Source organism: Vombatus ursinus, unplaced genomic scaffold (genome assembly GCF_900497805.2).
Source record: "Vombatus ursinus unplaced genomic scaffold, bare-nosed wombat genome assembly UNPS02004704.1, whole genome shotgun sequence".
NCBI classification, from domain to species: domain Eukaryota; kingdom Metazoa; phylum Chordata; class Mammalia; order Diprotodontia; family Vombatidae; genus Vombatus; species Vombatus ursinus.
In genome coordinates, this window is record NW_020944482.1 from 432129 (window position 1) to 457898 (window position 25770).

At 36.1% G+C, this 25770-nt stretch overlaps 1 protein-coding gene across 1 annotated transcript in view; it reads right to left on the reverse strand.

Moving 5' to 3' along the window:
• Window positions 1-25770, reverse strand: part of TBCD (tubulin folding cofactor D) — a 445631-nt gene that overhangs the window by 62731 nt on the left and 357130 nt on the right. The window contains exons 28-30 of the mRNA XM_027840857.1: window positions 23932-24015; window positions 5067-5225; window positions 4790-4928 (exon numbers count right to left, since the gene is read on the reverse strand). Of these exons, the coding sequence (XP_027696658.1) occupies window positions 4790-4928; window positions 5067-5225; window positions 23932-24015 (382 nt within the window). The remainder of the gene's footprint in view (window positions 1-4789; window positions 4929-5066; window positions 5226-23931; window positions 24016-25770) is intronic.

Sequence of the window (25770 nt, forward strand, 5' to 3'; positions counted from 1 at the left end):
ATTTAACAAAGCAAAGTATTATCAGTTGCAACGTTGTGATTTTGTGCCCTCAGTTTAAATGGCCCCCAAGTATACACCTTGTTACTATTTCTGGGTTGTTAAAGTGTAGTGATAATTAAAAGCATATTCAAATTACAATGTATAATGTCCTGGCCATAATTAACACTCCAAAAAACCTTTAGTATTATCATCAAATAGCACTTTTCAGAAATGGGTGAAAAAGCTCTTCAAGAAATAAAACAGTGTAAGGAAAAAGTGCATTAAAACACAAGTCTAAAAACCATCTAAATGATTTCTTTCAAAATAGAGATTGAAAGTAGAAAAAAATTTACATGATATCTGCAACATAAGAAAATAGTGATTAAAGATATTTTCTACATCATGAATAAGTAAAGTAGTTCTGAAAAAAGAACATTGGCTTTAACATCAGATCACCTAAGATTGAGTTCAGGATCAATTATATACTAGCTGTATGTTGGGCAATTACCTTTTAAAATAAGTATAATATTCATACAACTACATCACTGGAGTTTTGTAGCACTCAAATAAGTTGATGGATTGTAAAAACACTTTGAAACCATAAAGTGTTATGCAAAGATAACTATTATTAATTTCCCAATCCTTTTATTTATTTTCTTTTTTTTATCATAAAGAGTAATTTGTTTTATTTTTTAAATTATGGTAATTTTTATTTATTTTTTTGTTTTCAACATTTACTTCCACAAGATTTTGAGTTCCAAATTTTCACCCCACCTCGCCCCTCCCCCCAACCCACCCTCACTGATAAGGCAAGCAACTAAATACAGGTTATATATGTGCAGTTATGCAAAACACTTCCATAGTAGACAGGCCATGAAAAACTAACTCTATTTCCCTTAATCTTATCCTGCCCACCCATTTATTCTATTCTTTCTTTTGACCCTGTCCCTCCTCAGAAGTATTTGCTTCTGATTACTGCCTTTCCCAATCTGCCCTCCTCTCTATCATTCCCCTACTCTCTTGTCCCCTTCCCCCACTATTTTCCTGTAGGATAAGACAGATTTCCACACCCAATTGAATGTGTATGTTATTCCCTCCTTAAGTCAAATCCTATGAGAATAAGATTCACTCATTCCCTCTCACCTTCCCCCTTTCCCCTCCACTGTAAGAGCCTTTTCTTTTCTGTTGTTTTTGTTTCTGTGGGATAACTTACCTCATTCTACCTCTCTCACCCCTTAATTTTATTCTCCAGATATGACCCCTTCATTTTCAACTCACCCTGTGCCCTCTATCAATACATCTCTCTATATCTATATATAGGTACATATAATTTTTCCTCTCCGACTACCCTAATACTGACAAAGGTCTCATGAGTTACAAATATCTTTCCATGCAGGAATGTAAACAGTTCAACCATAAGAAGTCTCTTATGATTTTCTCTTCTCTGTTTACCTCTTCATGTTCCACTTAAGTCTTATATTTGAAAATCAAATTTTCTATTCAACTCTGGTCTTTTCATCAAGAATGCTTGAAAGTCCTCTATTTCACTGAATGACCTTTTTTTCCCCTGCAGGGGTATACTCAGTTTTGCTGGGTAGGTGATTCTTGGTTGTAATCCTATCTCCTTTGCCCTCCAGAATATTATATTCCATGTCCTGCAGTCCCTTAATGTAGAAGCTGCTAAATCTTGTGTTATCCTGACTGTGTTTCCACAATACTTGAATGGTTTCTTTCTGGCTGCTTGTAATATTTTCTCCTTGACCTGGGAACTCTGGAATTTGGCTACAACATTCCTAGGAGTTTTCCTTTGGGGATCTCTTTCAGGAGGAGATTGGTGGATTCTTTCAATTTCTATTTTTCCCTCTGGTTCTAAAATATCAGGATAGTTTTCCTTGATAATTTCTTGAAAGATGATGTCTAGGATCTTTTTTTGATCATGGCTTTCAGATAGTCCAATAATTTTTAAATTCTCTCTCCTGGATTTATTTTCCAGGTCAGCTGTTTTTCCAATGAGATATTTCACATTGTTTTCTAATTTTTCATTCTTTTGGATTTGTTTTACAGTGTCTTGATTTCTCATAAAGTCACTAGCTTCCAACTGCTCTATTATAATTTTTAAGGAAGTATTTTCTTCAGTAAGCTTTTGGACTTCCTTTTCCATTTGGCCAATGTTGCTTTTTAGGGCATTCTTCTCCTCATTGGCTTTTTGGACCTCTTTTGCCATTTGGGTTAGGCTATTTTTTAAGTTGTTATTTTCTTCAGTGTTTTTTTGGGTCTCCTTTAGCAAGCTGTTGACTTGTTTGTTTTCTTGCATCACTCTTATTTCTCTTCCCAGTTTTTCCTCTGCTTCTCTTACCTGCTTCCCAAAATCCCTTCTGAGCTCTTCCAAGGCCTGGGACTGATTCATATTTTTCTTTGAGGCTTTGGATGTAGAAGCTTTGGCTTTGTTGTCTTCTTCTGGTTGTATGTTTTCATCTTCTTTGTCACCAAAGTAAGATAATATAGTCTGACTCTTTTGCGCTGCTTACTCATGATCCTGGCCAATTACTTGAGTTTTAAACTCTTTGTTAAGGTAAAAGTCTGCTTCCAATGTGAAGAGTGTGCTGTCCTAAGCTTCAGGGGTTTGTACAGCTGTTTTCAAAGGTACTTCTAGGGACCTGTAAATTTTCAATTCTTCCAAGGTGGTATGATAAGGGGCGAGGTGTTTTCTCTCCACTGCCACAACAAGCTCCGTGCCAGCGCTCCTCCTTGCTCCAGAACGCCCCTCAGAACTGTGACCCAGATCCAAGCACGGGCAAAGCAAGAGATTTCTGCCTCAGCACTGGCAAAGAGATCCCTGCAATCCCCCTCTGATCAGCCACTCGATTCCCCCTAAGTCTGTGAACCAGAAGCTCAGGAAACAGCCACGGCCCTGGGCTAGGCTCGAGACTTGCGGCTGAGACCTAGCTCCACTCTCACCACAGTCACAGACTTTTCCCACTGACCTTCTAAGTTGTCTTTGGCATTCATGGGTTTAGAAGCCTGGAAACTGCCACAGCTGCCCACAATTCAGTCCTCTCAGGCCTGCTCCAGGGTCACTGAGGCCTGCGTGCCCATACCACACTGCACTCCTCTCCCCGCCCGGCGCAATATACCTTGCTGATCAACCATCCAAGCTGTCTTTGGCTGGAAATTTGTTTCACTCCATCTTTTTGTGGGTTCTGCTGCTTTAGAATTTGTTTAGAGCCATTTTTTTAGGTATTTGGAAGGCTTTGGGAGAGAGCTCAAGACAGTCACTGCTTTCCCTCCGCCATGTTCTATTATTTTCTTAATACAATTTAAAAAACTCTGTTAACTCCTTTAAAAGTAAGTAATCCTAATTTAATTTGTTCCTCTCAGCCCCAGGTAACAAAAATAAAATAAAATAAAATAAAACTTGGCAAACTTTGGGTGTATTTCCTTGATAAAAGTATACTATCTATAGAAACAAAAAAAAAATAGCATTCCTATTTCAAAAGTAAGTTCTATTTTCATAATCTTAACATCTGAGCTACTATCTATACCATGGGAAATAATCTTTTGAAAACAATCTAGATTTCACAGTCATAGGATTTAGAGTTGAAACGATCTAAAAAATCATTTAGTCCAGCCCTTTTATTTTACAAAAAAAAAGCAACCTGAAGCCCAGAAAAATTAAATTTATCTGTGGTCACAAGGTAGTGAATAGAAGAATTGGGATTCTAAACCATGTTCTCTGATTCCAGATCCCAGGAATTCATAATTTCAAGCTAAAGAACAAGACTTGAAACAACACAGAGAAGCAGTATTTTATATTCATTGATTGTATTAAAAGTGATTTTATTCTAAGATTGCTTGGAGAATGTAAATAAATATACTCTAAACAAAGTACAATTTTTTTTAATATATAAGAAGGAAAAATAATGTTAGAAATGATATAAATGCCACTGATTTTTGAGTGAAAATGAAAATTGATTAAACATTTGGGTGTTTGTAATAGCAAAAGCAGTGAAATAAACGGGTAATCAAAATCATAAAAGATACCTGTGTAAATATCACTAAGGAAAAGAAAAACTGAGAATATATATGATACTTCGTAAAAGTCAATTTTTAAACCCCACAGGTATTCCCAAGTCTGTTTGTGTATAATATACTTCACTGTCATCTTGAAGAAGGTAATTTCATCAAAGTTTCAATCATATTGCACAAGATTTTCCATTGTCGACCTAACTATTTAACAACAAAGATGACCATATAATCTTGTGGTCATGGGAAAAGAACTAAATCCTTGATCTTGTGTGGAAATGCACAGAATGATGCAAAACCATTCTAACTAGTTAAAAGCTTTTTAAAAAGAACAGAAACCAGCAAAAGACAATAAAAAGGTCCACAGCTGTGATAATCTTTCTATCCTACAATCATTATCCTCCAACACTACTGCAATTTACTAAGAAAAGTTTCACAGGGCTCTAGAAGGGAAGAGACCTTGATGGTAAATTTATTCCAATCTCTATATTTTATAAATGAGTAAATTGTGCTCCAGCAATGTGACTGTATCACCATACCAAAGATATTCCTTAAATCCACTGTGGTGAAAGACAAGTACTAGCCAAGTACTTTCAAGTGTACCCTAAGACCTCAGAGAACAGAAATAATCACACATAAAGCACCCTGAGTTTCACAAAGTACCCAGCCAACCCATATGACAAGCTTAGAAAGCAGGCAAAGCAACTTCTTCCCCTCAAATGAAGTGTCATGGCTCCTTATGCAACTCAAGGCTTTAAAAGAATTAAAACACAAGACGTTTTCTTACCGTTGACTCTGTTAAGCCACCAACAGAGACTGCCAAACCTAACAAGACATGGTATCGATAGGTTGGCAATGCAAGGAGCTGAGTAATGCAAGGGAATGCCTGTGAAGGAGCATTCCAATTTAAAACAGAAGATTCTGATCTGTAAAAACAAGTAAATAAATATAGTATATTATGAAATTTTATTTTTTTTACAGTCTATTCAATGAAAAGAATAAACACAGCAATTAAGAGCATGTTGGAATAAGAGTCTGAGGAAAACATACAAAATTTCTCATACCTTGGAAATATCTTTTCTAATTCTTCTCTATAAGGAATGTGGGGAACTGGAGGACTGTCAAAGTACAAAAGATTCAAGAAAATGGATCCAGCACGAGCTCGAAATCTGTCAATTTTCTCACTTGATTGTTGGGCTAGACAGCACATGATCTGTTTGCAGCTGCAAAATAACAATAGCCACTGGTTAATCCATTGCTATCAGCATTATGAGGAATACACTAGCATTTTAAGGTGAAAAGCTTATATAGCAAAACTCAGGTATTTAGTTATTGTCCTAATGCAGAAGTTCTCAAACCTTTTGGTCTCCAGATTGTTTCACACTTAAAAATTACTGAGAATGCAGCCCAAAGAGCTTCTGTTTATGTGAATTACACCTGCTGCAGTTTCATGGTGTGTTGCGGCGGCACTGTCTCAAAGAATTCAGAATCAGATCACCTCTAATACAAGTACAGGCATTTATTAAGGATTGATACCCCTCAGAAGTGGGTTATGGTTCCAAGAGGAACCAGCAACTTAGTAAGACACACAGACAAATTTATAGTGTAATGATGCTGATTACACAACAGAAATTACAAAAATTAAAAAGTCAGGAGGGATTTGCTAAGAGATTAGGTAATGGGGAGGGGTCCCTTCTATGGTTCTGTAGTCAAACATCCTGATCATGCTGCCCTCTGATTGGCTAGCTACTGTGGTCCTGTCTGGTCAAGATTAGGTATTATGTCCTGTCTTGGGCTAAATGGATGATGTGATTATGGTTGAGTACAAGAACACACCTGTTCAAATATGTGAACTGGATCTGGGGGCAGTGGCTAGCTAGAAGCAGTGGCTGTGTTGAGTCTGGGAGCCTGTGGTGTGGTTAAAGCCAGACTGTGTGGTTAAAACAGGACATGCTTGCTGTTCTGTGGGGCCCATAAGGAAGTTAGAATATTGGGGCTGGGGGCAGTTTGCCCTTATTGAATAACATATTTTTTTTGTCTATTTTTCTCTTTCTCGTTTCCCTTTTTATGCCTCTCTTGAGTATTGTATTTGAAAATCAAACCTTCCATTGAGCTCTGATCTTTTCATCAGGAAAGTCTGGAAGTTCCTATTTCAGTGAATGTCCTCCCCTGAAAGATCATCTCAATTTCCTTGGTTGTAATCCAAGCTCCTTTGCCTTCTGGAATATCATATTCCAAGCCCTCCAATCTTTTAATGTAGAAACTGCAAGGTCCTGCATAATCCTGACTGTGGTTCCATGATATTTGAATTGTTTCTTCCTGACGGCATGCAGGATTTTCTCCTTGACCTGATAATTCTGGAATTTGGCTACAATATTCCTTGGCATTTTCAATTTGGTATCTCTTTCAGGAGGTGATTGGTGGATTCTTTTGATGACTACTTTATCCTCTGGTTCCAGGGCCTCTGGGCAGTTTTCCTTGATGATCTCATGAAAGATACTTTCCAGGGTCTTTTTTTCATTATTGCTTTCAGGCAGACCAATAATTCCTAAGTTATCTCTCCTGGATCTATTTTCCAGGTCAGTTGTTTTTCCAATGAGGAATTTTACATTTTTTTCTATTTTTTCATTCTTTTTATTTTATTTTACTGATTCTTGATGTCTCATAGAGACATTAGCTTCCAACTGCCCACTTCTAATTTTTAATGAATCGTGTTCTTCAGTTAGCTTTTGCGCCTCCTTTTCCATTTGGCCAATTCTACTTCTCAAGGACTTGTTTTCTATAGTTAATTTTTGTCCTTCCTTTTCCAAGCTATTGACTCTCGCATACTTCTCATTTCTTTTCCCAATTTTTCTTCCACCTCTCTTATTTGATTTTTAAAATCCTTCTTGAGCTCTTCCAAGAAGGCTTTTTGGGCTTGAGATCAGTTCGTATGCCCCTCTGAGGTTTCGGATGTGGGTATATTGACAATGTTATCCTCTCCTGAATTTGTGTTTTGATTTTCCCTGTCACCAAAATATTTTTCTATGGTCACTGTTTTTCTATGTTGCTTCTTGCTCATTTTGTTTGCCTTTTTTCTGGCTTTTAAAGTTGATCTCTGCTTCTGAGGCACAGGGCTTCTTGTGCTGAGGGCTAGGGACTTGGTTACTGATTTGCTGAGGTGGGGCCTGCCACTAGCTTGTTGGGATGCCTCTCTTCCTGTACTGGTCCACCACAACCACAGCAAATTGACCTTTCCCATTAGTCCCCCTAGCCTCATGAGTTAAAAGACTGCTGTGTCTAATCTTTCTGCTGACTCTACTATTTCAAGATTTTTCCTGGGGCATTATTCTCTGGGTTTTTTAATGTCAATAAGGGAGGGGAGAGTGACTTACTGCTTATTCCTCCATCTTGGCTCCCAGAAGTCGAAGTAGGTTGAAAGTGAACAGAACCAAGAGAGCATTGACAACAATATGTTAAAGACCAACAATTATGACAGAATTAGGAACTCTGATTAGTTTAATGACCATCCACAATTCCATAGGACTTGGATGAAACATATTACTGACCCCCTGAGAGAGGTGAAGGATTCAAAACAATAAATAAAATACATGTGGTCATTTGTTTTGCTATACTACATGTTTGTAACAGAAGTTTTGCCTTTATTTCATTTTTAATTGGAGGTCAAGGTGGGAGAGAAAGAAGGCAGATTTTTGCTGATTGAAAAAATATATAATTCTGAAAGAAAAATACATTTAATTTAATATATATTATGTGTATATATTTATTTAAAAACAAGCTTTACATTACAGAAACTTCTGTTTTCTTTTTATTTTTTCAGAGAAAATTCTTTTGTTTGTTCTATTTTATATATGGGATATTTTTAGATTCTTTATAAAGTCATAATCTTTTTTAGAAAATGAAACAAAAAATACATACCTTTATTAGAGTTGTGGATCCTTTATCACTTTTTTTACATGTAACAGTATTTTATTTTTTTCCAATTACATGTAAAGATAGTTTTCAACATTCATTTTTCATTAGATTTTGCGTTTTAAATTTTTCTCCCTCCTGCCCTCCCCTCACTCCACCAAGACAGCAAGCAATCCGATATAGATTATACAAGTGCAATCATGTTAAACAAATTTCCACATTAGTTATGCTGTGAAAGAAGAAACAGAACAAAAGTGGAAAAATCAGAAAAAAACAAGAACAAGTGAAAACAGTATGCTTCAATCTGTATTCATACTCCATAATTCTTTCTCTGGATGTGGATAGCATTTTTCATCATGAGTCTTTTGGAACTGTCTTAGATCATTGTATTGCTGAGAAGAGCTAAGTCACTCACAGTTGATCATCACAGAATGTTCTCCTTGTTCTGTTTACTTCACTTTGCATCAGTTCATTTTAAGTCTTTCGAGGGTTTTTTGGAAATCCTCCTGCTCATCTTATAGCACAATAATCTTCCATTACATTCATATACCACAACTTATTCAGCCATTCCCCAATTGATGGGCATGCTCTCAATTTCCAATTCTTTGCCACCATAAAAAGATCTGCTATAAATATTTGTGCACAAGTAGGACCTCTTCTCCTGTTTCTCATCTCTTTGGGATACAAAATTAGTAGTGTTATTGATGGATCAAAGGGTATGCACAATTTGATTACCTTTTGGGCACAGTTCCAAATTGCTCTCCAGAATGGTTAGATCAGGTCTCAACTCCCCACATCTTCTCCAATATTTATCATTTTCCTTTTCTGTCATATTAGCCAATCTAATAGGTGTGAGGTGGTACTTCAGAGTTGTTTTAATTTGCATTTCTCTCATCAATAGTGATTTACAACATTTTTTCTTTTTCCTTTTTTTTCCCTTTTTTTTTGCTTTACAGTGAGGCAATTGGGGTTAAGTGACTTGCCCAGGGTCACACAGCAAGTTAAGTGTCAAGTGTCTGAGGCCATATTTGAACTTAGGTCCTTCTGACTCCAAAGCCTGAGCTCTATCCACTGCACCAACTATCTAGCCCCTCCCCCTTTTTAAGAGCATTTTTTAAATGACTATAGATAGCTTTGATTTCTTCATCTGAAAACTGCCTGTTCATATACTTTGACCATTTATCAATTAGGTATTCTTACAAATCTACAAATCTTACAAATTCTTACAAATTACAAAACACGTGTATTCTTACAAATTTGACTCAGTTCTCTAGGTATTTGAGAAATGAGGCCTTTATCAGAGATGTTTCCTATAAAAATTGTTTCCGGTTTTCTGCTTTTCCTTCTAATCTTGATTGCATTGATTCTGTTTGTGCAAAATCTTTTAAATTTAATGTAATCAAAGTTATCCATTTTGCATTTCATAACGTTCTCTATCTCTTGTATGGTCATAAATTCTTCACTTCTCCATAGATCTGCCTTGTCACTTCTTGAAAAATCTCACCCTTACAGGTATGTATGTGTGTATATCACACACACATATACACACACACACAGTGTGGGACTAACATTTTGGGAGAGGGGCAGATAAATTGGGAGCAGGTTGCAATTGACATTTTAAAATTATTATCAATTAAGCCCTTAATTTTCTTATCCTTTGACAGAATGTAAGTTCCTTGAGGACAAGGACTATTTCATATTTTGTCTTTGTATCTCTAACACTTAAGAGTACTCAATAAATACTTGTGGATTGGAAAAAAAGAAGAAAAATCTCACTCTTGTAGTTTTCCCCATCTTTTGAATTATTAAATATCTGCTTCTCCATTGCTCCTCTCTTTCTATATTCAACTATGCACAAATCTTTCTTACTTAAACACATTATGTTTGACTTTACTTCCTATTTTTCTCATTCCAAAGTTGTCCAAAAATTAACTATGTTTTTATTCCATTTTTTCACTACCTAATCTTCCTTAATCATCTAAAACTTTCAAACCTCCATTTGTTCAGTTGTTTACTTGTGTCCAACTCTTCCTGACCCCATGGAGCATACTGCTAATGAGCTTTTGTTGGCAAAGATACTGGAGTGGTTTGTACAAGTTGAGTAACTTGCCCTGGGCCACATACCTAGAATGTGTCTGAGGCCAGATTTCAACTCAGGTCTCATTGACTGCAGACCCAGTGATCTATCTATGGAGCCACTAAGCTGCTTCCAAGGAAAACAGAGGTTAAGTGACTTGCACCAGACCACACAGCTAGTGTCTGAGGCTGGATTTGAACTCAGGCTTTCCTGACTCCAGGACCAGCACTCTATCCACTGAGCCATCTAGCTGTCACTCAAACCTCTAGTGCAATTCCTAAAATGCTACCAGTAATTCTGTTATCATAAAATCCAATTGTATTTTCTCAGTCTTTAATCTTTGTTTTACTACTATATTTGATAATACTGAGCATCTCTTCTTTTTAAAATAAAAATTATTTTTCAATTAGTAAGGATTTGCTCTCTCTCCCTTCCACCTGTCCATCCCCAAGAAAAAAGATAAAAATGAAATCCTTGTAACAAATGATCAGGTAAGTGATCATACTAGGGGGTGGAGGCAAGATGGCAAAGAAAAGGCAGGGACTCACCTGAGCTCTCACAAATTCCCCTCCAACCAACTTCAAATTATAACCCCAACTCCAAAACAAATTTTGGAGCAGCAGAACCCACAAAAGGATGAGGTAAAACAATTTTCCAACCCAAGACAACTCAGAAGGTTGGCAGGAAAGATCTGTCACATTAGGATGACAATAGAACACAGTCCAGTGCAAGCCACACCCCAGAAAACCAACCACAGAACTTGGGGGTGACTGAATCAGTGGTGGCAACAGCAACTTTCAGAGCTCTCAACCCATAGATGGAAAGAAGATTGGATAACTGGTCAGAAGGAGATTACAAGGGTGCCCTTGCTGGCACTGAAGGCAGGACTATATTGCATTGCCTATACTCAGATCTGGGTCCCAGTCATGGGTAGCAGTCCAAGGCTGAGGAGTAGAGACCCTGGTCACAGTTCTAGGGTGGAAGAGAGTGCTTATGTTCACTTACAGAACAGAGAACAGACAAGGAGTGTAGTAAACAGACCTCCCTTTAGATCATATCACCTCAAAAGAACTAAAAACTTACAGAACTAAAAACTAGCTCTGTAAAGAGCTGCAAAAAAAACCTGAAGCTTGGGATAGTGCCCCCTAAACCCTGGAAGCAGAGTTCAACTTTAACATAAAGTTAAAAGTCAAGAAAGAGGCTAAAGATGAGTAAACAACAACAAAAAAAAAGATGCTGACCAAAGAAAACTACTATAGTGCCAGGGAAAATCAAAACACAAACTCAGAAGCCAAAGAAGTCAAAATTGCTATATCCAAAGCCTCAAAGAAAAATGTGAATTGGTCTCAGGACAAAAAGGAATTCCTGAAAAATTCAAAAAGGATTTTAAAAATCAAATAAGAGAAGTAGAAGAAATGTTAGGAAAAGAAAGTTGCGTTATTCAAGAAATACTAGTAATAATAATAATGAAGAGCCAACAGCTAGGTAAAGGAGGCATAAAAATAATAAAAAATAAAAACCTTAAAAATATTGAAGAAAATAACACTTTCAAAATGGCAAAAGCAGCGCAAAAATTCAATGAAGAGAAAAATACTTTAAAAAGCAGAATTGGCTAATTAGAAAAAGATGTACAAAAACTCACTGAGGAAAAGAACTCTTTAAAACATAGAATTGACTAAATGGAAAAAGAGGTACAAATGCTCACTGAAGAAAATAATTCCTTAAAAATTAGAAATGGGCAAGTGGAAACTTATCACTCCATGAGATATCAAGAAATAATAAAAAAAAATCAAAAGAATGAAAAAATAGAAGAAAATGTGAAAAACAATTAACCTGAAAAATATATCCAGGAGGGATAATTTAAGAATTATTGGACTACCTGAAACCTATGATCAAAAAAAGAGCCTAAATAGAGGATTCTGTAAAGATGGTGGAGTAGGTCAGAAAATTCAAAGCTCTCAAGATTTTCTCCCAAAAGAGATAAAACAGCACCTCAGGGCAAACAAAGTTGAGGGGGGAGGGGATAAATAAGAATGAGGCACAAGAGGGGTCCTCCAAGGATAACAGGATAAGACTTGAAGGAAAATCCCAGGATGAAGTCTAGTTCAAGTGAAGAATAAACACCTCCAAGGCTAGGGTCTGCTTTAACAATAAGGGGCTAGCCCTGGGGTTAGTTGGTTTAGGAGGCTGTCTCAGCCCCAGCCACAGGAACTTTTGCCCCAGGGACACTAAGAGGAGTTGAGTATCTGAGCAGAAAATGATCGAGGAAACCTCTGCTAACAAGGAACAGCAAAACCCGCTGTGCTATAGAGAGTGGCTGGCTAGAGAAGGAACCAGCAAATGCCTGGTGAGCACAGAAGCAGTGGGGCAGGATGCCTTTGACTGTGTGCACTTACAGGAGGTTTGGAGGTTTGACTTTGTTTCCAGGCTAGAAGAGAGAATTGATGATCTGAGGCCAGAGGCACCACCCCCCTATACCCCAAGACTAGAGGTGATTACAAAAATTAAGCTATTACCATAAAAAATGCACAGGCAAAAGTGAAAGAATCCAACCATAGAAAGTTATTATAATAAAGAAGACTGAGGTTCATCTTCAGAAGAGGATACTGAAGCAAAGAAACCCTCTTCTACCCTAAAGAGTAACGTCAAATGGTCACCTCCCCAAGAAGAATTCATATAAGAATTTTAAAAAGATTTTACAAATCAAATGAGAGAGACTGAGGAAAAACTTAAAAAAAAAATAAGAATAATCCAAGAAAAACAAGAAGATTATGAAAAGAAAGTCAACCAATTTAGAAAAGGAGATTAGAACTTGGGTAATTGAAAATTGAAAATTAGAACTGGGTAAGGGGAAGTCAGTGAAGTTATAAGAGATCAACAAATAACCAAACAAAATATAAAGAATGAAAAAATAGAAGAGAAAGTAAAACATCTTATAAGAAAAACAACTGTTCTGAGAAAACATAAGAATCTGACTACCTGGAAGCTATGATCAAAAAAAGAATCTTAATACAATAATACAAAAAATAAATAAAGAAAATTGTACTGAAGCATTAGAATAGGGGAGAGGGGGTAGAAACAAAAAAAATTCTTCAATCACCACTTAAAAGAGATCCTATGAGGAAAACTCAGATGAATATAATAGTCAAATTCCAAAACCTCCAGCTCAAGGATAAAGAACCACAAGAAAAAAAAAACAATTTAAATATGATGGCCACAATTAGAATCACACAAGATGTAGCAGTGGAGACACTAAAAGACTGCAGGTCGTGGAACACTATATATTGAAGAGCAAAAGAACTGGGATGCCATCTGAAAATATCATATCCAGCAAAGTTAAGCTCAATCCTGAATGAAAAAAAAAATGGACATTTGATCAACTGTCAGATTTCCAGGACTTTGTTAAAAAAAAAACAAACAAAAAAAACCCCTGAACTTAATAGAAGTCTTGACATACAAGAGCCAAGAGAAACATAGAAGTCTTGACATACAAGAGCCAAGAGAAACATAACATACTAAAGACTGGTAACAAGGAATTCAATAAGGACAGACCATTTACCTTTTATGTATGTAAAATGTAAAACGTATGTCTAAAATTGTCATTAGGAATTGGGTAGTTTGTAAGAAAGATTGGGGTAGACCTGAGTATGATATGACTTTAAAACGTACAGCCATCTAGGTACAGTTAAAAATCTTATACAAATGAGGTGTGAGAAGAAGAATTGACAAAGAGGAATTAGATGGGGGAGGAGGACTGGTAATTCTGGTAATCTACTTTCATCAGGAATGGGTTCAAGAGGGAACTAGATAGACAGATAGACAGATAGATAGATTGACAGACATAGATAGATATAGACATAGATATATATATAGAGAGATACACATATAGAAGATATAAAAGTCTTCTAAATTCAGAAGAAATAAAATGGTAAATAGATAGAGGGGAGAGGATAAGGGAAGGATTTCTAGAGGGAAAATGTATGGGAATAGGTTAAAAGGGGGGGCATAGAAACCTATTGAGATCAATGAGAATGGGAGGATAAGGGAGGGATCTTTGGGAGGATAAAGGAGGAATCTTTAGAGGGGAGAGTGAGGGAACAAGTTAAAGGGGGTATAGAAGGGTATTCAGATTTATGGGAATGCGAAGACAAGGGAGGGATCCTTGGAGTAGGGGTAGGCTAAGTAATAGGAAGGCAAGGTAATGGGCAGAAGTAAACTAGAGGAGTCAGGGGGGATAGGAAATAAGTGATATGCATAAACATAAAAACAAAGATCGAGATAGAATTTGTTAGGGAAAGTATATATCTATATATATATGTATTTATGTTTGTATGTACATGTATATGTGTATGTATCTATATATCTATATATAAATATATCCACACTTAATTATAACCTTGGTGGAGGGGGCAGCTAGGTGGTGCAGTGGATAGAGCACTGGCCCTGAAGTCCAGAGTACCTGAGTTCAAATCCGGCCTCAGACCAAACACTTGACACTTACTAGCTATGTGACCCTGGGCAAGCCACTTAACCCTAATAGCCTAAAAAGAAAAAAAATTATAGCCTTGGTGGAAGAAGGAAGGGGGGGGAGGGAGAGAAACAAAGTAAAAAATGCACAGCAGAGAACAAAAGAAAACTTACCAAGAAGAAAAGGTGGACAGCTCTCAACACAACGTATAGTATTTATCATACAGGCTTTCTTGAAATGAAAATGTATTGCTATATATTTTGAATCCTCTCTTATGTTTTATTGTGCACATGACATACTTTTTTTCCTTTTCTTACTTGGTATTTAAGTTTCAACATTTAAGTTTATGATATGTTTCTTTTTCTTTTCTCTAGTCTGTATTTGAGTTCTGGGGTTTGAGCCCAAAATAAATTTTCTAAAAAAAGAGCCTAGACATCATCTTTCAAGAAATTATCAAATTGCCCTAACATCCTAGAACTAGAGGGTAAAATAGAAATTGAAAGAATCCACCAATCACCTCTTGAAAGAAATCTCCAAATGAAAACTCTCAGAAATATCATAGCCAACAATTCAAGTACCATAGCGCCACAGTCAGGATAACACCAGATTTAGCAGCTTCCACATTAAAGGCTGGGAATATGAACTTCTGGAGAATAAAGGAGCTAGAATGACAACCAAGGATCACCCACCCCACAAAACTGAGTATAATCTTTCATGGGAAAAAACCAACATTCAATAAAATAGAAGACTTTCAAGCATTCCTGATGAAAAGACCAGAGCTGAATAGAAAATCTGATTTTCAAATACAAGACTCAAGTGGAACATGAAGGTAAACAGGAAAGAGAAAATCATAAGAGATTCAATAGGACTAAACTGTTTATACTCCTATATGAGAAGATGATATTTGTAACTCTTAAGAAGTTTTTCATTATTAAGGCAGTTAGAAGGATTATACCTAGACAGAGGACATGGGTATGAATTGAACATGATGGGATGATATCTAAAAAAATGAGAAAGACGAATGCACAGGCAGAAGGGGATAGGGAGAGGCAGAATGAGGCAAATTATCTCACATAAAAGAAGCATGAAAGATCTTTTACAGTGGAGGTGAAGATGGGGTAGGTGGGGAGGAGCATGTGAACCTTGGTCTCATCAGAATTGGCTCAAAGAGGGAATAACATACACACTCAATTGGGTATATAAATCTATCTTATCCTACAGGAAGGTAGAAAGGGAAGGAGATTAAAGGGGGTTCGGGGGAGGTGACAGAAAGGAAGGCAGACTGGGGTAGGTAAAAGCAAAACATTTTTAAGAATGGACAGGGTGAAAGGAAAGAATAAGATACATGGAGGGGAAATAAGATGGCAGGAAATATACAGTAATCATAACTGTAAAAGAAAATTTTACAGCATGTTTCTTGGATAAAGGCCTCATTTCTCAAATATATAGAGAACTGGATCAAATTTATAAAAATAACAGCCATTCCCCAACTGATAAATGGTCAAAGGATATGAACAGGCAGTTTTCAGATGAAAAATCAAAGCCATCTATAACCAGATGAAAAAATGCTCTAAATCACTAATAATTAGAGAAATGCAAATTAAAACAATTCTGAGGCACCACCCCATACCTACCACAAAGGAAAATGACACATGTTGGAGGGAATGTGGGAAAATTGGGACACATGCGCTATTCATAGAGTTGTGAACTAGTCCAACCATTCTGGAGAGCAATTTGGAACTTTGCCCAAATGGCTATGAACCCCAGCAATACCACTACTAGGTCTTTATCTTAAAAAAATTAAAAAAAAAAGGACCTATATGTACAAAAATATTTATGTCAGCTCAATTGGGGAATGGCTGAACAAATTGAGGTATATGATTGTGATAGACTGTGTTCTTATAGAATACTATACTGTATTATACTATAAGAAATACTATTGTATTTCTTATACAAATGATGAGTAGAATGCTCTCAGAAAAATTCAGAAAGACTTACATGAATTGATGCAAAGTGAAATGAGCAGAACCATGAGAACATAGTAACAGCAACATTATATGATTATCAACTGTGAATGACAGATATTCTCAGCAATACAAAGATCCAAGACAATTACAAAGGACTTATGATGAAAAATGCTATCCACCTCCAGAATCTGAATGCAGACTGAAGTTTTTAAAAAACTTTATTTTCTTGGGGTTTTTTTTTGTCTGTGGTTTCTTTCATAACATGACTAACATGGAAATGTTTTGCATGACTGCATATGTGTAACATACCAAATTGCCTGCCTTCTCAATGAGGGGGGAGTGGAGGAAAGGAGGGAGAGAATTTGGAACTCAAATTTTTAAAAAATGAATGTTAAAAATCATTTGTACATGAAATTGGGGAAAAAATAAAATATTTAAAAAATAATCCACCAAGCAAAATATTCCCTCAATGGCCAGGTCCAAATATATGTTTCTCACTCTATATATCAAGTCACCCCTCGGTCAGGAGGAGAGCAGTATTCTATCAGTACTCTGGAATCATGATTGAACATTAAGTTCTTAAGGCTTTCAAAATTTTTTTCTTTTATAATGTTGTTACAGTCCAAGTCGTTCTCTCAGTTCTGTTGAATTCTCTCTGTGACACTTAAAATTTTTATAAAGCTGACATCAGCTCACCTAACAGAGTTCTTATCTCTTCCCCCCCTCCAGTTGTATGAGATAAATTTCCTGAGACCCTAGTCCTTTTCTTTGTTTCACTTGAGTTGTTTTAAGATTCTTTTTACTTTTCCTGTCCTTCTGGGAGACCTGTTATCATTACTTCTATATATCCTATCTTTGAACAATATGTTTTACTTTTATAGATATCCTGCTTTCATTTTAATGTTCTTCTCTTCTCCTTAATTGTTCTTCATGCATTCCCAATCAGTTAATGTCTCTTTTGTGTCTTCAGTGAGACTTGCCAATGGTGATTCACATTTTTTTTATTTCTGCCAATTATTTCTGCTGTGCAAGCCAAGAATTATGCTTTCATAATTCCTATTTCTCATTTAAACCATTCAGAAACATCTTGCTGTGGTTCCATGCTCTCTCTGGAATCTACAGGATCCACTGCCTCATGTTGATTGATTTTCCTTTGCCTTTCAATTCTTATTCATAAATGTATGAATTCTTCCTGACTCTGGAGGCCATTTTCCTTCTGTACTAAATATCTTCCTAGTTGGTTTATCTGCCTATAGTCAAGGTCTTTGAGTTTTTTTCATCCTAAGATCTTCGGTAATTTCAGTTTTTTTCCTTTATTTTTCCCTATTGCTCACCTTTGGACTTTCTCTCCTTTGACAGTAGTTTCCCTGAGGGCTGGATCTCAGAGCTTTTTTAGCTTCCTCTAAAATGGAGAGTTTAAATTTCACTTAGCCTTGGTCTCTGGCACAAGTAACTTCTGGTAGCACAAAACTGAACCAAGGTGGATACTGGATCTTTCCCTCAAGCTTAGTGGTGTAAAGCAATATACACATCTCCCTGTCCCTCAACTCTATTTGTCACATCTCTAGCTGAGCTCTATTACAGCACAGATAAATATTGGGCACTGATATTAATTCATTACCTATGGTGTCTTTTAATATAATTTTTTATATTATAACTATATATAAGTATATAACTTTTCTATATTTACTATAGATATCTGAAATCATGATTACTACTCCTGCTTTATTGAGTTTAGCTGAAACATAATAGATTTTTTTTCCAAACTCATTTTAATCTTTGTGATTGTTGAGTTTCAACTGCTTCTTATAAAAAACAAATTGCTGGAATCTGTTTTCTACTCCATTCTTTTATCACTCTTTCCTTTTATCAGTAACTCCATCACGTTCTTATTCATGGTTACAATTGTGAGTTGTGTATTTTCATCCATCCTCACTCCTGGGTTTTTACTCTCTTTACCTCCCTCCTTATAAATAGTAAGCAAGAGGTAGAAGAGAGGCAATTTGCTTAGTACTTGTGATCCGGTAAATGAAAACTGCCTGTTTCATCTCTGAGGTTTTTACTCTCTTTTCTTTAATCTATCCTTCATGTACCTCCTTCCAACAATGAAATCTTTTGCTTATGATTATTTCCATATCTAATCTTCCCTCCCTATCCCTGTCCCCTCCTATTTCCCTTTCTATATCAAGATATGTATTTAATGTAATTTTATTCTATTTTCCTCTTTTTTCTTGTTCAGATGAAAATGAGATTCATGGAATGCTCATTCCTCTTATTTTCCTCCATGACTATATAAACTTCATCTTATACAACTCTATTCTGCAATAATAATTTTGCTCTTGTTCTTTTCCCCCCAGTAATACTTTTCATTCTTGTTTTCTCCTAAAACCATTAAAACAAAATACAATAACTCCCAGACCCTCTGTCACTTCAATATTTCTCTATTTCCCTTACAGATATTAGGGTTCTAAGAAGAAATTATTTGTATTCCTCTATTAAAATGTAAACAATTCATCCCCATATATTTCCTTTCAATTATGCAAATATGTATACTTATCTGCATTTCTCTTGATACTTAGTTCTGGTCACTTCATCAGGAATGCTTGAAAATTCTCCATTCCATTAAAGATCCATTTTTTTTAAAACCACTGAGTCATTTTAAAAAAGTTTTTCCCAGGTAAGTTATCCCTGGCTATAACCATTTATCATTTACTTACCTTTTGGAATATAATATTCCAAGCTTTCTTCTCCTGATGATAATTGCTATCTCTTCTCTAATCCTTACAGAGCTCCTCTATATCTGTATTCCTTTTTTGAGTGTCTGCTGGATTTCTTTGTATTTGGTCAAGTTCTGCAGTTGAGTAAGTAAGTAAGTAAGGCCTGCCCATCTTGAGTACAGTGGGCCAGACTAGACCCCTCCCTGTAAGGGATTTTGTAGCTCTTCCTGGAGAATCTTTCTTGTCATAAGACTCTGGGACTTCTTCCTATACAGTCTGATTGGGGTCGTTTCCCCTGGTGGTAGATTTAGGAGTTATTCCTGTTCTGAGTTCTCTCCACAGGCTTCAGTGACTGCTCAGGGTAGATTTTGCATAGGGCCTTTCACTAACAGTTTGACTGAGAGCAATGGTATCATGAGAAATGCTGAAGCTTCTCTCTCTGCTGGCTTAAGGTCCTTGGAACTGGACCATCCTCAGGCTCTGTTTCAGGGAGTTCTCTAAGCTGGATCAACTTAGGATGCCTAAGGCCACTTCTACATGAAGCGGGTTTAAGCAACCAGTCACAATTTTAGTTTGAGAGATCTGCTCAGAATACCCCAAAGTGACTCTCCTGAAGCCTCAGGAAAAGTCAGCTTTGACCTGGTTTGGGCACTGGAAAGCTCAGGCATGAAGTGCTAGAACTATTAAGGGGGAGGGGGATCTGCCTATGCTTTACCCTCTTCACTCTGTTTTGGTGTATTCTTTAGGAGTTCTGTAAAACTCCAAAGATTCTTCTTTAAATTCCTGGGTTGAATGAGGGAGTTTAGAGGTGATGCTTCCTAATGGTCTAATAGAGTGATAAGTCTTTATATGTGAATAAAGAGTTTGTAGAGAATCTAGTATCCTAGCACTCTGCCAGCTTTTCTCAATTTTCTACAATACTATTTTAAATTTTACTTTTTTTTAAACTCTTGTATCATTTGTTTTAGGAATTCAAATTGATCTTGTGTGCAAGCTATGTTTTTCCTTGAAAATTTGTTTGTTCTGGAGTTACTCTACTCTCCTGGGTTTGTGTCTTAATTTTGTTTGCTTATTTCATCATTCTTCCATTTATTCTGGAAAACCCATTGTTGTTCACATACAATAGCTCTCTGGGGGCTACATTTATGCTGTGAGTTCCTCTGAGAATGCCCCCCCCAACTCCCCCAGGGCTGCTTTTCTGGCCCAGGGACTGATTCCTTGATCTGCTCTGGGCAACTGGGACTGATTAGTCTGAGTTCAGCCTTTTGACTAAGTCCAAGGTTTACAGAACAAAGCCTTTTATTAAATGCTTAGTGATCGGCTGACCAACTGAATTTATAATCTTGGGGCCCCATTATAGCTTCTTTAATTTCCTGTTCACTACTTGGTATGACATATATGGAGTAGTTTCAGGGTGAGATGGGCTGTACTCTGTCTTCCTATTCAGCTACCTTGGCTGTGTCTCCATCTTTTTCTTCTTGAAACCCTATTTTCAAAGCTTTCTAATACTATCTTTTCTTGTTTTTCAATTTACTTTATGAACTACTCCATCTTTTTCTCCCACCCACATACCAATCATTCTTGCCAATCTTTGTTATTTCCTTTTGCCTCTTTACCCTCCTCCCTCTCCAACCTGAACCTCTGTTAGGCACATTTATTCAATTCAGTTCAAGCAATAATTTCATGGCTTCCAACATCTCCAGATCTGCTTTCTTTTCTTTTTTCTTTTTTCTTGGCAACTGAGGTTAAGTGACTTGCCCAGGGTCACACAGCTAGTAAGTGTCAAGTGTTTTGGTCTGAGGCTGGATTTGAACTCACGTCCTCCTGACTTCAGGGCCAGTGCTCTTTCCACTGCACCACCTAACTGCCCCTCCAGATCTGCTTTCTAACCCAAATGCTAATATCAACTTGGTTCTAAATACTCACACACTAAACCCAACATGTCATAAGACCGTATCTTTTCCTCAGAATCAGTTCACAAGTTCCTCATTTCTATCACAATCCAAAACTGATCTTTCCCAGGCTATTCCTCCTAATGTTCAGTCACTGCCTTCTCTAGATGTCTTATCTCTTCCTCTTCATCCTGACTTGTAGCTAATTCAGAAACTTATCATGTTTATTTCGATTATTTCTGTTTTTTATTTCTATTTCATAGATGGAAATTCATACTTTTCCATACACATACAATGGCTCCATCAATGACATTTGCTATTTATCATTGCCTCATTTTACCTTTGTTTTTCTTCTAACCAGACTATTTTCTAGATTAAAAAGGATAGAATAAAAATCATTAATAAAGATATGAAAGCCAAGATAGTTAATCATAGTATTCAGGGGACTTTAATGAATTTAAGTCACCAGACCCAGATGAACTACATTCAAGGCTCTATGCAAATGTCACTGATGGAGCCATTGTCAGTGATCTTTTAGAGAACAGGGAAAAGTGAAGCTGTTCCACAAAAGTCAATAAAGGAAAATGTTGTCCCAGTTTTCAAAAATGAGCAAAGAGTAGAAGATGCAAATTGTAGGCTTGTAAATCTAACTTTTGATTCTTGAAAAATTCTAGACTTGTCCATTAATGAACATGAATTAATGAAAGGTAATCACAAAAAAAGTATGCATGCCTTCTTCAAGAATAGAAAGTAGATAAAGTATAAAGTCTTAACCTTAGGTTCAAACAATCAACTCCACACATACACAAAGAAAAGGGAAGATCTAGTTAGCCATTTGTTTGAAAAAGATCTAGGTGCTTTAATGAAAGTCAAACATACATTCAAGTAGACCCCCCAAAAATCAAATATAATCTTAGTGTGCATAGAGAGGCATATTATACAACTAGGGAAGTGATATCCCTGTTTTATGTGCTCTTGTTAGACTACACCTGGAATATTATATTCAATTCTGCATGCCACATTTTTGGAAGGACATTGAATGATAAGCTGGAGTAAACATCCAGAGCATCATTAAGGGACTTGAGATCATATGATATGAAGACTGGTAAAAAGAAAAGAAGATATTTAGCTTGAAGAAGATAAGATTTGAGACACAATAGCTGCTTACAAATATTTGAAGGACTATTTGGGGAAAATCAGAATTGTTCCATTTAGCACCAAAAAGCATAATTAGGAATAACAGGTAGAAGCTATAGAAAGCCAAGTTAAGGTTTGATAAAAAACAAACAAACAAAAAAAAACCCAACTACAGCTCTCAAAAAGTAGAATGCACTAAAACATAAAGTTCTGCTTCATTAGAGGTTTTAAACAAAGACCAAAAGACCACATTTCAGGCATACTAGTATAATATTTGGGTAGGGTTTAGACTAGACGGTTTCTGAAGTCTCTTCCCACTGTAAACATTCTGTGATTCTATATGGCCCTGTATGAACCTCAGCATTTTCTAGGTGGTTTCCTATTCATCCTAACTGTTGCAAAAAGAAAGTAATGTCAGAACCTTGAAAGTAAAAACCTCTTTTCATTTTTTATCTCTGAGTAGGGACAGCAGTATATGAGGGGTTTGCCAGAGATGACATAGGAAAAAGCAAGAATATTCTTCCTACTTTGCCATAGGATGATTAACTTACTAGTTTCTCTACTCCATATCAACTTATTTTATATTTTTGCTTCTTTCTAAATCACACTTTCTCTAAAAGACCTAAAAGATCATGAACAATGCTCCTTTTGTCCTCTCTCATACCACAAAAGGGATAAAAAGCACTTCAATTTTCCATTATCTTCATCATCATCAGCATCCTATCAAGTCCTTTCTTTCTCATTAGACAAAACACATGCAAAATTTTAGCACAACCATATTCAATACTCTGACTATAACTGGGCTGGATATATTCCAAAATTTCCAGTGATTTTAGGAAAGGATATATTCATTATTCTTCCTTCTTCTATGGGACAACACAAAAAGTTAAGTCCCAAAATGTTGTGAGTGATGGTAACATTTGGGAACAGCATACAACCCAATTCAAAATTTTTGACAGGAAAATATTCATTAGAATGCATAAGTTTTAGTATGATTGTTAAAGATTTAATCAAATTACTTGAGAACATTATATCCTAATCTACCTAATTGTCTTTACCCTTATAAAATTTAAAGCCCAGTAGAACCATGCCCCATTATTGTTTTTACCCTCCTTTCACTCTGCTGCCAGGCACTTAAATGCAAGCACTATGTGTACTCCTGATTCTGTCATTGTAGAAAAAACGATATATTTTGTATGTGTTTTTCTTTCAGTCTCCAGACACACTAATTATCTAATTGAGTGGTTCTATATGTCTTTCCCATTTTACTCAAATGCAGCATCATATTTCCTTAAAAAAAATGGTATAAAACACAAATAGTAACAAAATTCCTGCAGGCCATATATTAATTTAGAAAATCAAAAATTATCATCATCTATGCTGTACTGCATTTTTATTTATTTTGTTAAACATTTCATAATTACAATTTAATCTGGGGCAGGCAGCACTCTAGAGTTTTGTGGATGTGACCCTTAACGTGTTTGATACTTTTGCCTTATAACATGCTTGCCAATATGAATCCTGACTGTTTCTGGACAAACTGACTACACCAACTTCTACTTACAATAATCAAGCTGCTTGGCAGTCACTGATTATAACCAATACAGGAAAATGTAAGAGCCTCTGGAAACAACTAGGTGAATACTGAGGGAGCTGGACTGGGCATGGCCAACATCACAATGTATATTCCAATGGAACAGAATCTAGTAAGAATATAGGATTTATAGGATGAAGCTAGCTGTACAATTTCAATACTCACACATTTGCTTCAATGAGCTCTGGATGATTTCTTGTTAGCAAAACTGTCAGCTCCATTAGACCTGTCATTGCAGCCTCCCGGACCCTATTGATACAAATATACCAAACAAACGAACAAAAAAAAAAAATTCAGGAGAGTAAATTCAATTAGATGTACAATGTTTATTTTAATCATTCTATCACACCTACGCTAACATACACCTACAAAGAAATTTCACTTACTTGATCTATGTCTTTGAGCATGAGGACAAGTAAAAAAGAATTACAATAAATTCTCAAAGTCATTTGGATTTGGGAAGTAAATCTCCTTCTCAATAATGCGTATTTTGTTTTTACACCATTGTTATTACAATATCAGCACTACCCTTTCAACTGCCTAGAAATCCTGCCAGACTCTTTTTGGGTAAAAAGTTATAATTAAACCAGAATGGACTGCAAAAGATATGAGAAGAGTCAGAGGGCCACAGGAATTAAAGATAGTTAGAAGGGGCCTTAAATAACTTAGTCTAACAGCCTCATTTTATTTATGAATAAGTAGCTTGAAAAGTATAAAAATTATTGGCCTAATATCTAGTCAGACTAAATATAATAATAATGATGATGATGATGTATGTTTAAATTTAGATAACGGCTTACTTTTCTGGAAGATTAGTTATTACTGCACAATGTGCTTTTGTGTGCATTCACCTCATTTGATCCTCACAAAAACCTGGAAAGGTAAGTAGTATTATTATCTATCTATATTTCTTTTTATTTCCTCAACTTAGATATTATTTATTAAAATAAGTTTTATTGATACCTTTTGTTTCTGCATCACAATCATTTCCCAATATCCCTCCCGACCTCCCAGGCCTCCCTGGAAAAAAAAAGAAAAGACTGACACAAAAAACAACTGACAGAGTGCTCACATCTGACAGTATAAAGAATATTCCACTTATGATTTCCCACTTCCGTGAATCAATTAACAAATAATTATCATGTATCTATTGTGCCAGACATTGTGCAAGTCTCTGGAGATACAAATACAATGTATAAAACAATCAATACATTCTAGTTTACAATCTAACAAGTGAGACAGATGTAGATATTAGTGTACATAGATTAAATGTAAAAAGAATAAATGCAATTCTTAAGTTAAATATAGTTAGGGAAAGAAGGCACTAGCAATTGCAGAGATTAAAGAAGGCTTCATATAGAAGATGCAACCTGAGATGCATCTTGAAGTTTCCTTTCTATGACACAGAGGTAAAGAAGTGCATTTCAGGTATGAGGGATGGCCACAACAAAGTCAGCAAGTTAATAAACATTTATTACACACTTATTATATGCCATGAACCATGCTAAGCATTAAAGACACAAAAAAGGCAGAAGTCAGTCTCTGCCCTGAAGGAGCTCACAATCTAAGGGGGAAGATAACAAGAAAATACACATGTAAAAACAAGGTATCCACAGGAAAAATAGGGAATAGTAAACAGAGGGGAGGAACAAGAATGAACAGGGGTTGGAAAATGCTTCCTGTAGAAGACAGAATTTTAGTTGGGACTTGGAAAAAACTAGGAAAGTCAACAGGTAGAGTTGAGAAGGAAGAGTATCCCATTCAGGGGACAGACAGAAAAAAATGTTTGGAGCTGAGGGATGGAGTGTCTTGTTTATGGAACAGAAAAAGGTTAGTATTACTGAATTCATGTAAGTAAGGGGAGTAAGGGGTAAGAAGACTGGAAAGGGGGAAAGGTGGATTAGGTTATGAAGGGATTTAAATGCCAGAGGATTTTGTATTTGATCCTGGTGGTGATATGGAACCACAGAGATTTATTGGAAAAGGGGAGGGAGTGTCATAGTC